Raw genomic sequence first — 12,123 nt, forward strand, 5'->3', positions numbered from 1 at the left:
ATAAAATATGAATGCTGGAAATATGCCCCACGCACTTGGCACCACTTGGTGGTGCCACTACAGCCCCATTCTGAAAGTGGCAAATGATAGCCCTAGGGCCCCTCTACCTTGCCCCAATAATCATTTGATGAACACTTCAAGGATAAGGCGTATAATAGCTGCCCTTTTCCCGTTTCCCAATGTACAATGATGAAAAACATCAAAGTTCAGGTTAGCTAACTGGACCCTTCCAGCCCCTAGGACCCTGCAGAAATCTGTCAAGGGATACCCCCTAAGGCCCCCTACCCATCCCCAGTGTTAGTTTGTTCAGGAGGCCGACAATGAATAAAATATGAATGCTGGAAATATGCCCCACGCACTTGGCACCACTTGGTGGTGCCACTACAGCCCCATTCTGAAAGTGGCAAATGATAGCCCTAGGGCCCCTCTACCTTGCCCCAATAATCATTTGATGAACACTTCAAGGATAAGGCGTATAATAGCTGCCCTTTTCCCGTTTCCCAATGTACAATGATGAAAAACATCAAAGTTCAGGTTAGCTAACTGGACCCTTCCGGCCCTTAGGACCCTGCAGAAATCTGTCAAGGGATACCCCCTAAGGCCCCCTACCCACCCCCAGTGTTAGTTTGTTCAGGAGGACGACAATGAATAAAAATATGAATGCTGGAAATATGCCCCACGCACTTGGCACCACTTGGTGGTGCCACTACAGCCCCATTCTGAAAGTGGCAAATGATAGCCCTAGGGCCCCTCTACCTTGCCCCAATAATCATTTGATGAACACTTCAAGGATAAGGCGTATAATAGCTGCCCTTTTCCCGTTTCCCAATGTACAATGATGAAAAACATCAAAGTTCAGGTTAGCTAACTGGACCCTTCCAGCCCCTAGGACCCTGCAGAAATCTGTCAAGGGATACCCCCTAAGGCCCCCTACCCACCCCCAGTGTTAGTTTGTTCAGGAGGCCGACAATGAATAAAATATGAATGCTGGAAATATGCCCCACGCACTTGGCACCACTTGGTGGTGCCACTACAGCCCCATTCTGAAAGTGGCAAATGATAGCCCTAGGGCCCCTCTACCTTGCCCCAATAATCATTTGATGAACACTTCAAGGATAAGGCGTATAATAGCTGCCCTTTTCCCGTTTCCCAATGTACAATGATGAAAAACATCAAAGTTCAGGTTAGCTAACTGGACCCTTCCAGCCCCTAGGACCCTGCAGAAATCTGTCAAGGGATACCCCCTAAGGCCCCCTACCCACCCCCAGTGTTAGTTTGTTCAGGAGGCCGACAATGAATAAAATATGAATGCTGGAAATATGCCCCACGCACTTGGCACCACTTGGTGGTGCCACTACAGCCCCATTCTGAAAGTGGCAAATGATAGCCCTAGGGCCCCTCTACCTTGCCCCAATAATCATTTGATGAACACTTCAAGGATAAGGCGTATAATAGCTGCCCTTTTCCCGTTTCCCAATGTACAATGATGAAAAACATCAAAGTTCAGGTTAGCTAACTGGACCCTTCCAGCCCCTAGGACCCTGCAGAAATCTGTCAAGGGATACCCCCTAAGGCCCCCTACCCACCCCCAGTGTTAGTTTGTTCAGGAGGTCGACAATGAATGAAATATGAATGCTGGAAATATGCCCCACGCACTTGGCACCACTTGGTGGTGCCACTACAGCCCCTTTCGGAAAGTGGCAAATGATAGCCCTAGGGCCCCTCTACCTTGCCCCAATAATTATTTGATGAACACTTCAAAGATTAGGCGTATAATAGCTGATCTTTAATGGCGTTTTTGGGATAAAATGCAAAACAGTCAAAGTTCATAGTAGATAACTGGCCCATTCCAGTCCCTGGGACCTTTTGAAACGTTGACAAGGGATTCTCCCTAAGACCCTTAACTTAATGACCAATAATTGATGACGAATGATTGCTTGAAATATGACCCATGCACTTGGCACCACCTGGTGGTACCACTAAAGCCCCTTCTGATAGCAGGAAATAATAATCCTTGGCCCCTTCTATCTTGCCCTAGTAATGTTGATCACTTTATAAATCATGGGTATAATACCTGCCTGTAATATCAAAAAAAATTTGGAACCACTTAAGTGGCACCACCACCACTTATTACTGATAGTGGTAATTTACAGTCTTATAGATTCATTAAGTTGTCCCAGTAATAATGTTCGAAACATACTTCAACCTAGTTTACACTTGTGCCATATTTCGGTTTACAATCGTTATATATTAATCAAATTTCAGGTTAGCTTATTGGCCCTGTCATAATCTTGAGGTCCATGAAGGAGTTGAAAAGGGATTCTTCCTGAAGGAGTTAACCATTTCCTAGTGCTTGTTTGTTCAATTGGATAAAAATTATAAAGTAATGTATTTCTTATTTTTCGGTTTTAAAAAAGAAAAAAAAAATTGTTCAGGTGAGCCTTACTGCCTCTGAGTATCTGATTTATTATGTAATTAATTGTTGCATTAATTTTCTAATCATTAACCATTAATTATCTAAAATAACGTATTAAAAACAGTACTGCGTCTGAGTACTCTCAGTTCTTTGATGAATTTCCTTATTGGCTGCTAGCTTCTACGCGCTTAGTGGCTGCTGTTATTGGCTGCTAGCTTACTATAGCAATGGTACTTTTATGTTCAAAATGCAGAAATATTTAAAGTTATACAAATTTCCTGCAAAGAAAGTCTAAACTCCGGTTCCCATGGAAATTTTCCTGGACTTGACAATGCACCTGCAGATAAGCTTTAAGAAATAATATGTTGAAGAAAAGAAAGTAAACAAAACTTTTCCATCAGCAATATTCGCTAGATTTCAGCCACTGTGAGATCCTTTTATTCCCAAAATATACGAAATCAACCAAAGGAAGATTGCACAATATCAGATAAATTACATTCATGAATGTCTTTGGAGCAGCCTTAAAGGAAAGATGTATGCTGAGGTTTTCTGTTCATGGACATAACATGTGTAAAGGGTAACAGGGAATGCCCTGAGGGGTGAAACTAGTAAGAATATATATATTTCGTACTTTTCTTATTTTTAGATGGCATTTTGCATTATTAATTGAACGACCCTCGTAAACGCCTTAATTGGTTGTCGACTTTTCCAAATAATTTAAGTCACATTATTACAGGATTCGAAATAAAGCAAATCGATGCAAGTGAAAAAATTCTTTGATGTTGTTTCGTCATGAACAAATAAGTAGAAAAATCACAGACTAAAGCGCTGATGGAACAGAACGTGTTAAGCTGAGAGCTGTTTTATGGTTGTGATGCACAACAATTTAACAAAATGCTTTTTGACATCAAACGGAGGATCGTTTTATTTAAAAACGTACATCGAAGCTGCATTCATGGGAATTTCCATACGGAGACATTCTGTTATTGTTTGTGCGTTTTACAGAATGTAGCAGCTACTGATTAAAGCGAAAATAATTTCCTTAACATTCTTCTAATAAATTGTTTGAAGTAAAAATGAGAAATATTCCATAATGAATTAATGCCATCTCGTGTTTACCGGTAGAAGGAATTGAATTATCGAACGGACGCAGAATCGACAAATGGACTCTGAATTGACTCTGGGCGCGTTGAGACATTATAACGGGACGCGGATTCGTTAAAGAAGTGATTGCAAGATGTTCTAAATCCATCAAAGACAACAGGCTGATTACTGAAGCTTAAGTCATGCTTGGATTACTTTGGATAACATTTTTATTTGAAATCGCTGGTATGTATATTTAATTTATTGGGAAAAAAATAATGAAAAGAAAATGATCAAACCATTTGAAAAAAATTCTCTGCTGACTTTCAAAAATTCTTTGATCTAAAGATAAATTTTGATTTTATTTGGGGGGGGTCTTAAAATATATTTTTGTTTTTCTAATTTTATCAAGAAGAATCGGTGTTTTGAAAATATTGTAAACTATTTAATTAAAGATCCCACTGACTGCTTTTTAAAATAAATTGAAAATATCATCCTTGACTATATCAGTATAATAATCAGGTCGTATTCGTCAAGTTCTTTTAATTAATTGTTCATAAAAACTGTGGAGGATATAACTGCGAAGGTAATCCATGTATTATTGTGATAAAACTGATACAGGAATTGGGATTGCATCACATGACATTGAAACATGGGGATACATTTCCTCATCCCAATGCGAAGCGCTCCTGGTGATAACTTGCCTTGCTGTTCGCGTCCAGTGTTACCGATCATTATGAAATAAGGAGAATCCATTCAAACCACAGGCACTTGTTTCGGAAATATAAAAAAAAACATAGTATAATAATTGTATCATGGGTTAAAAATTTATTTCCGAAACAAGTGTCTGAGATTCAAATACCCGAAGTGTATTAACTTTTCTGAAGAAAAACTGAAATAGGAATGTTTACTAGTATTTATACATCAAGTCGCCGTTACTTCTTATTCCTGGATTACCAACGGTATATAGTTTTAATTCAAAGAGGCTAAATAAAAATTTCTGTCAAAAATTTGATAATGCATAGCGACTTTCATCGTCATGGATTCCACTACATAAAGATGAAAATTCTTGTAATGAGTCTATGATAATGTAAAAGTGTAAAATACATACACAGTTTTATAAACGTAAAACTTTCCTTGCCCCATATTTACTCCAGCATGCTAGAGGTTCACGGCGAGATACCGGGTATACCTTGACTTGGAGCCGCTGGTATAAAGGAGCATAGGGACGTTAACATAGGCTCTTAGGACAATTCCCAGTTAAGCTTAGAAATACACATAGGAAAGAAATTCGGCCGAATGTCAAATAGTGTAGCAAATAGCCAATTAAAAGTTCTCGCACGGCACAGAGGCGGGGCTTACGTCGTCTCATCGTCGTCGACAACAATTTAAATTTCATGACGTTATTTTAATTTCTTAACCAATGAGAATCTATTCGCCATTTGACACGCTAATTACGTTGCACCGAGAATGCCACGCCTTATACTGAAAGTCCAAGCTTACCTGAGAACTTTAATACTCGTAGGAGTACCCCATTTTCAGAACATATAATAGCTCCAAACTGTGTCTTCACGTTCTATAGTGCATACACGATATGCTACTATGCTAAACGATTGAAGTCGGGAGCTTCTTTGATCCAAATAAGAATTTTCAAGAAATTTCTCAAAAATTACAGAACCACTTTCAAGTGAGATGTATATACATCACCCCCCCCCCCAAAGTATATACCATCTCTTCAAACAGACGCAAAATAGCTATTTTCAAACTAATCTGGAGGACTGGATTTCTTGTTATATATGTCCGGGGGTGTATTACATTAGCTTGAAAGCAGCACAAATATACTCCGTAATTTCTAATACATATATGGCTACGTATATTTCTTTTTTTTCTAAAGAATTTAGAGAAAAAACATACATCAATGAATTTATTTTGTAGAATGCATTTTCATTACAACACCGGGAAACTCGAGCAGAATCAAATTGAGTCATTATGGAATAACAGCAGAGAATCGATTTTCTTTGATATTTAGAGTAAAAGCATGTGGATCCGCCCATGTATTTTTATTGGATTCAGAAACCCTTCCCACTCTAACTAGAGAATTCATCTTTGGATATAAAAACAACACAAAATGCGAGTTTGGAGACGATATCTACACTAAATTTTCCTATGCATGTTCGAATACTTGTGATTCATTTGATGATTATTGGATTTCATGGTACTATGTCACTCTTAATGTTGCCCAGGAATGGAAAATGGGGCGCGGCACTGACTTATCAGATGGACTTATCGGAAGTTTTCCCTGGTCAATAACGTTTTATCCCAAGTATATTGAAATATCATCAACCGATCTTCCTGCCGAGTGGGAATTTGGTAAACAATTTATACAGTTTTAATTACATTTAAGTAATTTGAAAACAAAAAAAATCATTTTAAGTGTTATATAATGAAATGTAGAGAAAAAAATTAATAAGCAAAGTTGAGATGTTATGAAAGCTACAGTTATAATATGTATGGCACGCCAAATTCACAAAATTGAGCTAAACATAGTTTCACAGTTGATAAACTAGGTTTATCGACTGTAAACTATAGTTTACAAACCGTGAACTACAGTTAACAATTCGTTAACTATAGTTTTCATCTGTAAAACTATGTTTAACTGTTGTTAACTATAGTTTACGAATGCTAATCTAAGTTTATCTGTCTGTAATAAAACGTTAACAATAGATCATAGATTCACGTCTGTAAACTATGATTTACAATCGTGAACAGTTTCTATAGTTAAGAGTTGTTAATCATAGTTTCGCTAATCGTGAAACTATATTTATCAGATCGTTAACTATAGTTAAGAGTTGTAAACCATAGTTTACAAATCGTGAAACTGTATTTATCAGATAATCTTTGTTTTGCAATGGCAAATGATTGTTTTCAGTGTTAAGTATAGTTTACGGTTCTAAAACATAGATTATCGCGTTAACTATGGTTTACAGATGTAAAATATAGATTAACGTTGTTAACTATAGTTTACAGTCTGTAAACTATAGTTTACAACCGATAAACTTAGTTTATCGACTGTGAAACTATGTTTAGCTCATTTTTGTGAATTTGGCGTGCCATAAATATGGTATATGTATGTTTTCTCTTCATGACACAGAAATCTCATCGAACACAACGCCATTAGATTCTGAGACAACACAAATACCAACAACAGCAGAAAAATTAAAAGATCCCACGACAATTGAACCAACAACATCAACCTTACTGACGGAGATTATCACAGAAACAACAAGGCCATCATCAACAATTCTAACGATGACGTCATCGACTACGTCAACTCAGACTGGACAGCCATCTTCGAGCGAGACAACGACAGAGTCGTTCTGTTACTGTCCCTCTGATAAGACGTGTAGCTACAGAAACTATACAGACGAGGAGATAAGTCAGATGATAGAGACGATGATCCAGGAGTTAAAAGTCAGCGTGAAGGACACAAACGCCTATAGAAGACGACTGATTTCCGCGCCTGATGACCGACCGTCTGCTCAGCGCGTGGGCGGAGTGGGCGCTGTGGTCATCTGCCTCGTCATCCTTGGGATAGTGCTTATGGACGCACCCCGTGTCGTCAATTTCTTTAAATATCACGATAGAAAAACTGAGTACTTGAAAAAGACTTCCAAAAGAAAAAAGTCTAAAAAAAAATAATAACTAATTCTTTATTATGAGGAGGTAAACGATTGCATTTGGCGTTTTTCAAAACGATAATCAGGCTTTTCACATTTTTTACGATTATCTAATATCTCCGTCCAGAGTACAGCGTATGTGTGCACAGTAATTAATTATATGAATTTTTTGTAGTAAACGATCTTTTAATAATCTATTTTTTTAAGAAAGGCGCCAAACATTTTGCAAGAGTTAATGTTCAAATATAACCGTAACTTTTGACTTTTGTTTTTGCCTATCTCTAACTTTTGTATCTGTATTTCTTTTTGTTATCATCATGCAGTCACTCAAAGAACAATATGTTTTTGGAAGGATGCATTTTATTCAAACAGTTCATTTGAACATCTAATAACACGTATAAGCCCCCAAGGCAGATAGTTTAAAACTTTTAAGTAAAATCTATGACAACCTATTTCCCAGATTCATTGATGTATTATTGAGCTTTTATCTGATCGGACGCTTGAGTTCGCAAATAACCATCCAGATTAATAATGAACAAGAAAATTCAAAGATGCGATCCCCTCGCTTTCGGTGTCAGAGTGGATGGGATGCCATTATTTATAACATATTTTTTTTTATTTATATATACAAAATTTTATTCACAAATAAAATGTGAATGGGATTGGGCAGCAGGCAAAGCCTATTTTTGCCCTCTCCCTATTTTATAACATGTGTCACATACGAAAGTTCTATCATATGTCATTCAAAAGTAATCACCAAAGTTAAAATTTTTGAAAATTAGGTCAAACATGAAGGTCAAGGGGTCAAATTCATATCATGCACGGAAACATTTTGTTACGGGTAATGTACATGTTGAAAAAAAATGTGAAAGCTCCGTTTTTTCTCAATCAAAATTTATAAGGAAAAGTAACATTTTTGAACAAGATGTGTTTGTGAAACACTATGCGCCCGGTAGCAACAAAGTTCGGAAAAGGTTTTTTTAGCGTTAAGATCACAGTCAAGGTCACAAGGTCATGCCAAAGTTAAAATTTTTGAAAATTAGGTCAAACATGAAGGTCAAGGGGTCAAATTCATATCATGCACGGAAACATTTTGTTACGGGTAATGTACATGTTGAAAAAAAATGTGAAAGCTCCGTTTTTTCTCAATCAAAATTTATAAGGAAAAGTAACATTTTTGAACAAGATGTGTTTGTGAAACACTATGCGCCCGGTAGCAACAAAGTTCGGAAAAGGTTTTTTTAGCGTTAAGATCACAGTCAAGGTCACAAGGTCATTGACCTTGGTGTCATTTGAAAGAGATTGATTAGTGGAGTATGCGTACCAAATATGAAATCTCAATCTATCACTGGTTCAAAAGTTATAGTGAGGGTTCAAAAAGCTATTTTTAGCATATAGGTCACAGTGAAGGTCGCAAGGTCATTTGACCTTGGTGTCATTTGAAAGAACCTGATTAGTGGAGTATGCGTACCAAATATGAAGTCTCTATCTTTCATGGTTCAAAAGTTATGGCAAAGGTTAAAGTTTGCAGAAAAAAGCTATTTTTAGCATATAGGCCACAGTTAAGGTCACAAGTTCATTGACCTTGGTGTCTTTTGAAAGAACCTTAATTAGTGGAGTATGCATACCAAATATGAAGTTTCTATCTTTCATGGTTCAAAAGTTATGGTGAAGGTTCGAGTTCGAGACAAACAAACAAACACACAGACAGACAGACAGGACAAAAACAATATACGCCCTGGATCTATCGATCCGGGCGCATAAAAATAGGACTATAATCAAACTTCAAGGTCACAAGGTAAAAAATCATAGTATATTTAGATATGCCTTGTCACGGGTAATATACCCATGTAATATCACAGGGACTTGAGACAGTCTTAGCAAAATCGGGTATATAGTATAATAGGGAGCCTATTACAGTATATAATATACCCGATTTTGCTAAGACTGTCTCAAGTCTCTGTGTGATAATATGAAAGCTATTATCCTTTCTATTTCAAAAGTTACGACAACAGACCAATTTAAAGTAATGTTAAAATTTTAGACAAGTAGATTTAACGTAAGACCAAGGTCACGGGGTCAAAAATCATAGTATATTTGGAGAGGTCACAGGTAATGTACATGTGAAATATGAAAGCCCTATCCCGCGAATACGAGTGTGTTACAGAAAGACGGAAGGGCAGACAGACCAAAAATTAGAAAATGGGAGGGGGGGGGGGGGGGCAAAAAAGCTAAGACGTCGCACACGATGTGTCAATTTCGGTAATGAAAAAAAATACATAAGAATACACAATGTTAGAAAATCAATAAATGTACTTTGACTTACATTTTTGATGAAAGAAAAAAACATGTCTGGTTTTGCAAATATACACGTAGGATACGGATCATTAAAAGTAATTTGCTGCCGTTTCACATGCATATCATGGGAAGGAAATATGTGCATAATTAATAACAAGTTATCATTATACGAGAGCATATTTTAAATGCGCTGTATTATTTGAATTTTATTTCTCATACTTTTTACTTCAGTTAACTACTAGTATCAACAATAAGAACAGAAGCAATGTCATGTACCCTCATAGAATGTTCGCAAAAATGTTATTACTAATAAGCAGAAAAAAACGTAAACCCTGATCCGGGGGCTTTGCATTTCATAATTTTCAATAATTAGACACCCTTGCTCATCATAACCATGCACTTTTAATAGTTATAATTTGCTTATAAACCCTTGAGAAATCATGACTCGGGGGCAATTTAAGACGAGACACCCTAACTCATCATAACCATGTAATTTATATCTACAGAGTCAGATAAGTAATCCTTTCTATTTCAAAAGTTATGACAACAGTCCAATTTAAAGTAATGTTAAAATTTTAGACAAGTAGATTTAACTTTAAGACCAAGGTCACGGGGTCAAAAATCATAGTATATTTGGAAAGGTCCCAGGTAATGTACATGTGAAATATGAAAGCCCTATCCCGCGAATACGAGAGTGTTACAGAAAGACGGAAGTGCAGACAGACCAAAAATATGAAAACGGGGGGCAAAAAAGCTAAGACGTCGCACACGATGTGTCAATTTCGGTTACCGTAATGAAAAAAATACATAAGAATACACAATATTAGAAAATTAATAAACGTACTTTGACTTACATTTTTGATGGAAGAAAAAAAAATTTCTGGTTTTGCAAATACATGTATACACGTAGGATACGGATCATTAAAAGTAATTTGCTGCCGTTTCACATGCATATCATGGGAAGGAAATATGTGCATAATTAATAACAAGTTATCATTATACGAGAGCATAATTTAAATGCGTTGTATTATTTGAATTTTATTTCTCATACTTTTTACTTCAGTTAACTATCAACAATAAGAACAGAAGCAATGTCATGTACCCTCATAGAATGTTCACAAAAATGTTACCATGCGCGGATCTAGAGGGGGGGTCGGGGGGGGGGGGGGGTCAGGACCCCCCTTGAATTTACCAGGTTAAAAAATGTATATACTAAAACAAGAAAAAAGTTACCATGCCCCCCCATGGAAAACGCTAACCCCCCCCCACCCCCGGCAAACGCGAATATGTGTGAGATGGGTATGAAAAGTGAAAGATTTGAAGTTTTTGACGTTTGGGCGAGTTAAGGTTTTTTTTTTCCCTTGTCAAGAAATTTCTGAAATTGGATTTTTTTTTGACTGGGGTGGACCCCACCTGGAAAAAATTTCTGGATCCGCGCCTGAATGTTATTACTATAAGCAGAAAAAACCGTAAACCCTGATCCGGGGGCTTTGCATTTCATAATTTTCAATAATTAGACACCCTTGCTCATCATAACCATGCACTTTTAATAGTTATAATTTGCTTATAAACCCTTGAGAAATCATGACTCGGGGGCAATTTAAGACGAGACACCCTAACTCATCATAACCATGTAATTTATATCTAGAGTCAGATAAGTAATGGCAACATTTCAGTCTTTTTCCAAAACAGACTGTATTGTGCGCATCAAACGTGCAAAATTATTTTTTGAATTTTGTATAAAATATTAATCAGAAATGACAACAACTTGATTTTGTATTTAGTATGATGATCAATTCGGACCATATACACCATATATATCCCAACAGGCGGGGTGTATACTATGTTGTGCGCGGGGTGTATGCTTCCGAAGCGCGAGAAAGGGGGTCAATGTACGTTCTTTGTCCATTTTCTCATCTTACGGATATTTTCCGCCAGTTAGCATATGCCTACGGAAGAAAGCATTATCTTAGGAGTATATGGATAAAGGAGTATATGGATACCTATGAATCCACTGGACACCTTCTTGTATTATCAAACACCACAACACAATTCCGAGGATCGGAGCAAGATTGACGCTACACTGTGTTTATGATCAAATATCAGAACAAAGCTTTGCTTTATCGTCACTTTTATATTATTGTTAAATATATGTTTATTAAATAAACGTTTGTACAAATTTTCTGTAAATAAAACAGTTCGTATATGAAGATATTGACGAATAATCAATGTTGTGTCCGGGGTGTATGCAACATGTTGTACGTGGGGTGTATACCCCATATTTTTCTTAGGATTGTGTAGTGCTAAGTATCAATGGCAATATTATTCACACAGGTTTAAAAGCGACAGGTAGTATTGATAAAAGACCTTAATACTAATTCCGAACCAAAAAGTAATTTACATAAACTTACTGAAATAAAATAACAAATCATCTGAATTTAAAAAAAAGACAGATTAAAAACAAACTATCATATTCAAACATAAAAGGCGCTAGATGTGCAAGGAACGATTGTTATCTGACTAAATGCTACATTGTAGATGGCGCAATGGTCTAAATCTACGTAATCATAAAATCCCTCCAAAGGGTCCCTCGCCCACCCCCTCCCCAATCCCTGCATTGAGGACACTTTGCCCTTTCTTTGGCTCGTT

General features: G+C 36.9%; 1 protein-coding gene across 1 annotated transcript; it reads left to right on the forward strand.

The window, feature by feature from the left end:
- The first annotated feature begins 6,628 nt into the window (after window positions 1-6,628).
- Window positions 6,629-7,198, forward strand: LOC134228549 (uncharacterized). Its single transcript, XM_062710202.1, has one exon. The coding sequence runs from the start codon at window positions 6,629-6,631 to the stop codon at window positions 7,196-7,198; it is 570 nt and encodes a 189-aa protein (XP_062566186.1).
- Window positions 7,199-12,123: the final 4,925 nt, after the last annotated feature.

This window comes from Saccostrea cucullata, unplaced genomic scaffold (assembly GCF_032062105.1).
Source record: "Saccostrea cucullata isolate Sc308-1 unplaced genomic scaffold, CSIRO_AGI_Scuc_v1 ctg426, whole genome shotgun sequence".
NCBI classification, from domain to species: domain Eukaryota; kingdom Metazoa; phylum Mollusca; class Bivalvia; order Ostreida; family Ostreidae; genus Saccostrea; species Saccostrea cuccullata.

Coding starts and splice junctions, on each gene's coding strand:
- LOC134228549 (XM_062710202.1), top strand. CDS start 6,629: ATGTTTTCTCTTCATGACACAGAAATCTCATCGAACACAACGCCATTA.